The following is a 5156-nucleotide window of genomic DNA, read 5'->3' on the forward strand; positions in this document are numbered from 1 at the left end:
GACTGCTCCCTTGACTGTTTTCTTTGACAATAAAACAGGGGCTCACGCTGAAGCAGACCAGAACGCTCTGTGAACAGCTCAGAGGAGCAGTTGACGGAGTTTTTCTCCTTTTGCAAAAGCTTGGCCATAAAATCCATATACGTTGTCTGTGGTTCTTTTATATAGGATCGAGAAAAATACCCATCATGTAGTTAATTTTACCCCTAAGAACTTACCAAACTTTCATGGTCAAAATATGTGTAATAAACTACAAACTACTGTCATTTTCCATAACTGACTCCCTTAGTTCACTTTTACAAATGACTGAAAGCTGTTTGTGAAGGTTATCAAAAATGCAAATCTTATTTAAGTAAGTTAGAGCTTTTGGACATTCTGCACAGTTACTAAATACTGCAATCACCTTACCTTGATTGAACGTATTTAACGTATCTTGTGCATGTGTGTAGGTTACTAAAGTCTGTTCATCACAACCCTGGAAAATTTTCCATTCCTGAAGAAAAGCTGAAGCCATTTGAGAAGCTCCTGTTGAAGCTGGAGGGGCAGCTGCTGGATGGCATGATAGTGCAGGTGCTTTTATTCCCTTCCTACCAGCAGATTTATTGCCTTAATGATCCAGAGTTGCTTTGAGCAACGTTAACCTCCCAGTGTTCGACAACAGGCCTGCGTGGAGCAGAGATTTGATGACCCGGCCGAGGGGGTCGCTGTCTCCAAAAACAGTTCCTTTGCCGAGGAGTTTGCCTTCAACATTCGCTCCATCTTCACCAGTGTGGAGTCCAAAATCGGTTTGTGTCTCAGGATAAATCATCCTGTCCTCTCACCTGGTTTCATTTTGAGCAAAGTTTTATTTATCTTCTTTTTTTTTTTTTTTTTTTTTTTTTGGGGGCACCTCTAAAAATTGACCAGAGGGATAAGTACGCTGCAGTCTGCGGTCTCTTTGTACTGCACTTTCATATTTTCAGAAGTGTCGACAAAAAACTCTACAAAGCATTGCTTGACATCTGCAAAAAGGTAGACGTGTTCTTAGTTCGATTGAATAACACCTCCTCATCGTTTTTAAAGTATTTTCTTCACCCATTTCTCCATCTCTTTGTCTCTCGTAGGTCCCTGCTGTCACTCTGATTGCAAATATCATCTGGTTTCCCGACGCCTTCCTCATCGTTAAGGTCCCGGCCGCTGCCAAGCTGATGGACAAGAAGAATCTCCAGACGATCAAAGCACAGAGAGACACCTACCTGCAGCAAAGGGCTCAAACGCTAACAAAGTTGGCACAAGAAACATTCACTCACGATAAGATGCTCTTGCAACGAATATAATCCGACACGTAGGTGCCATGTCTTTCAGGGATGTCCAGTCTTACTACGTTTTTGTAACTTCGTGGATGATGAAGATGGAGTCCGTTCTGTCCAAGGAGAACAAAAGTGACAAACTGGCCGAGGACCTCAACAGCAGATGCAACGTATTTGTGCAGGTAGGCTCTCGGCTGAGCTCGATTTTTCACGTTTCGTGAAGTTGTTTTGATTGTTAGTTGAACTATCGGTCCATCACTGTCAATCTGGATCCATATTTTAGTGGTGGTGTATAGAAATTACAGACAGCAGATGGTCAATACCCGGTTAAGTTTTTATGTAATTAATAATGGCATATGAAAACTTAAATGAAGAGTTAAAGAAGGAGGACAGGGGGCCTCATAATGGTGCAGAGGAAGGCTTTTAAAATACCAAGTCAATCCATCGTGGGTTTGCCTCTCTGCTTTGTTCCACTAACAAACTTTTAAACAAATCTATTACACCAGATTTGGTGATAATTTGGCAATAAAATAATAGTAACAACAAACATGTGCTCCATTCCAGTTTCAAAACTGCAGAGCGTGAAATTATTCAACAAAACAAGTTCATTGAAAAATCCCAAACACAACTCTATCTTTTAGTCTGAATGCAGCTGAGAATGACGGAAAGCCTCCGTTGTTATTTGAAATCACTTGACGGTGTAAGTGCTGTCTCTTTCCCACAGGGCATCCTGTACGCTTACAGCATCAGCACCATCATCAAGACCACCATGAACATGTACATGTCGATGCAGCGGCCCATGACCAAGACGTCCGTTAAAGCTCTCTGTCGATTGGTTGAGTTGCTCAAGGTGTGTCTGCAGGTTTTCCAGTTGTCAAAATAAAGCGAGGTCTTGCTACACCAAGTCTCCTGGATGAAACAAGGCAGTTTTTTCCCCATGTGACTCTCCTCGCAGGCCGTGGAGCACACGTTTCACAGGAGGTCGATGGTCGTAGCCGATTCTGTTTCACTCATCACTCTGCAGCTCCAGTCTCAGGCCCTCAATGCCATCAGCAATGCAAAAGTAAGCACAAAAACTTCATATTTAGTTATTACTGTGTTATACAACTTTTTTTTTTCTCAGCTCTTTAATTTTTTTTTTTTTTTATTATGTTACTCTCCTGCCCCCAAAAGAAAAGGGTGATCTCTGATAAGAAGTACAGCGAGCAGCGGCTGGACGTCCTTTCGTCTTTAGTGCTTGCAGAAAACGCGCTGAGTGGTCCGAGCACAAAGGAGCGACGGCTGGTTGTGTCTCTGGCTCTGTGTGTCGGCACGCAGCTGGTACGTTGAAAGATCTTAGTCATAGCACACACACACACACACACACGCATACACACACATTTAATGCTGATTCTCTAATGGCTATTTTTTTTCTTTTTTGACTATTTTACCTAGAAAACCTTTAAAGATGAGGAGCTGCTTCCGCTGCAGGTGGTGCTGAAGAAGCTGGATTTGATCAGTGAGCTTTGTGAAAGGTGAGCTGTTCTTTCTGCGTTGTTCCTGGGATCGAGGGGGGGAGGAGAGTTCCAGCAGCAGCAGAAACTTTTAAAACCTTGTTGGGGGAGGGGAAAAAAATAGTTTTTATTTTTCATCAATAAAACATGATGAACATGTTGAATTAAAATCATTTATGACCACTCCCTGATGTTCCTGACCTCATAAGCATCAAAGTTGACCAGGGTGCCAAAACATTTCATTCATTTTGCTTAGTTTTAACATAGGAAGCTACCCTGAGACTCCTAAAGTCACGGGATCAACTTTTGCACAAAGTTATAGCAAGCTTACCCCTTAAGGGTGCACATAGTTTCTTAAGCTTAGTGAAGCTCATGCATATACTTATATCCAAATAGCATTACTTTTGGTGGCATATTAAAGAAACAACAAAATCAAGCTTTTATTTGAAGCCTGATGCATACTTATTCAACAGCAGCCCTGTGTGCAAAGAACAAATGGTCTCATAAGCAAATTGTCAGCAGAAACTAACAAGCAGAAGTGTCTGTACATGAAGCTGATTCAACCGGAAAAGGCCCAGCCGCCTCAGTGTTAAAGCAGGGTACTGCTTAGACTTACATGTGTCAGTTAAAGGTCAGCTTTTTAGCACTTATGAATGGAGAATAAGCTAGAACATTCGCTGATCATAGGGGAAATATTGACACCCACCCTTGCAGGATATGCAGTTAATAACTTATAGATACATCTCTGACGTTATGAGGTACATCACACCTTTTAACTTCTTGGAATAAGAACTTGGTTGTCAGAAAGTTCTCAGAATTGGTTGACATGTTGATGTTTCGCAACCGTTTTCACTCACACCTGCGTGTGTGACAGGACGAGAGCTGTATAAAGAGAGGATGTCTCAGCAGCCTTATTCCAGAGATCAACTGAAAAGTTTTCTCCAACAAACATTGACCATAAAAGTAAAAAAAAAAGAAAAAAAAAAGATCTTGAGAGTTCTCGATGAATGGACTGTTGCTTTTTATTCCCCAGAAAATGAGGAAACAGTGTCTTATTTTAATCAATAAAGCTCATTTTCATAAATTTTATTTGATATTTACAGAATGTGTCAAATGAGGATACTGTTCTCTGACGGTTGCCTTCGCTTTCAGGGTCAGGCTCCAGTGTGACTGCAGTTTCCTGTACTGGCACAGGGCTGTGTTTCCCATCTACCTGGACGATGTGTATGACAACGCCGTGGATGCAGCACGGATGCATGTAGGCAGATTCTTAAAAAAAAAAAACAAACAAAAAAAAAAAAACCTTTGTTTAAAACCCCGTTCTTATTACACACGCATATGATTAGAAAGCTAAGACTCTTGACAATCAAAGAAACGATAACAGCTGCAGACGCTGTAAACGCTTTTGTTCATCTTGGGTGTCATGGAAATTTCATTTATCAAAGAATGAGAAGCTGTTTCGATAATAAGAGAAAGATTGATCTTTGTCTTTAAGTTTCTTTATTCGAAGGGAAATCTGTTTGAAGACCCGTCTCACTGAACGCAGTCGGGAGAAGAGCCCTGAACGACACACATCACATCAGTATATAGTCACAGCAAGGAAAAGACACACACAGAGTCTGATCTGACCTCTATTGCCAGATGGACCACAGAGACGATCCTGACCCCCACCTCATGAACCGTCCCCCACCTCTTGGGCGGGATGTGTTTTATGGAAGGAAAGAGAAACGATGAGGATTTCAGGAGAAACTTCTAATTGTTCTTTGTCAGTTACTCGTGCGTTTCACACGTCAGTGCTTTAAGACCATTTCCAGGTCAAGCGTTTTACCCGAGATGCCTTCAGGTCTCTTCTGCTCTCACAGCTGCAGAAACATCTAAACATTGCCTGAAAACTTCTTTAATGGAAAAAAAAAAAAAACACATCTTGCAGAAATTACAAAAACACAGCAGATATAATCAGAAAATAAATGTATCATCAGTTCCATCAAAGATGAAATGAGGCTAAAGAGGAAATTTTCTATTACATGGGCAAAAGCTGCAGGACTTTTAACTCCCCTTCTGCTTTTCTCTTTATTGGTGTGACCAGTACATGTTTAGTGCGCTAAGAGACAGTGTGTCATGCATGCTCTACGCTAAACACTTGGAGTCATGTGACCAGCTGCTGGGGTGCTTCGACAAGGAGATCATGGGCGTGTTCAACGAGGTAAGCGGCGTGAGTGAGGATGAGGAGGAAACATGTCGTAATTTAAGTAAACTGCTTTCAGCTTGTGTTCTTTGTATTTTAGGTCAGAGTAAAAACAGAGAAACAAATGAGGATCCAGCTAAAATCTGTATTCTGTCTGTGTTAACCGCTAACCTAAAACAGACTCATTCAGGC

General features: G+C 41.5%; 1 protein-coding gene across 1 annotated transcript in view; it reads left to right on the top strand.

Moving 5' to 3' along the window:
* Nucleotides 1-417: 417 nt before the first annotated feature.
* Nucleotides 418-5156, top strand: part of washc4 (WASH complex subunit 4) — a gene marked incomplete at its 5' end in the record, with an annotated part of 13310 nt that continues 8571 nt past the window's right edge. The window contains 11 exons of the mRNA XM_015034060.1: nucleotides 418-567; nucleotides 659-782; nucleotides 881-1008; nucleotides 1101-1261; nucleotides 1342-1468; nucleotides 2011-2136; nucleotides 2242-2349; nucleotides 2460-2606; nucleotides 2721-2800; nucleotides 3932-4037; nucleotides 4866-4982. Of these exons, the coding sequence (XP_014889546.1) occupies nucleotides 418-567; nucleotides 659-782; nucleotides 881-1008; nucleotides 1101-1261; nucleotides 1342-1468; nucleotides 2011-2136; nucleotides 2242-2349; nucleotides 2460-2606; nucleotides 2721-2800; nucleotides 3932-4037; nucleotides 4866-4982 (1374 nt within the window). The remainder of the gene's footprint in view (nucleotides 568-658; nucleotides 783-880; nucleotides 1009-1100; nucleotides 1262-1341; nucleotides 1469-2010; nucleotides 2137-2241; nucleotides 2350-2459; nucleotides 2607-2720; nucleotides 2801-3931; nucleotides 4038-4865; nucleotides 4983-5156) is intronic.

The sequence above is a fragment of the Poecilia latipinna genome, unplaced genomic scaffold (genome assembly GCF_001443285.1).
Source record: "Poecilia latipinna isolate Pla-1442-1.1 unplaced genomic scaffold, P_latipinna-1.0 Scaffold287, whole genome shotgun sequence".
NCBI classification, from domain to species: Eukaryota; Metazoa; Chordata; class Actinopteri; order Cyprinodontiformes; family Poeciliidae; genus Poecilia; species Poecilia latipinna.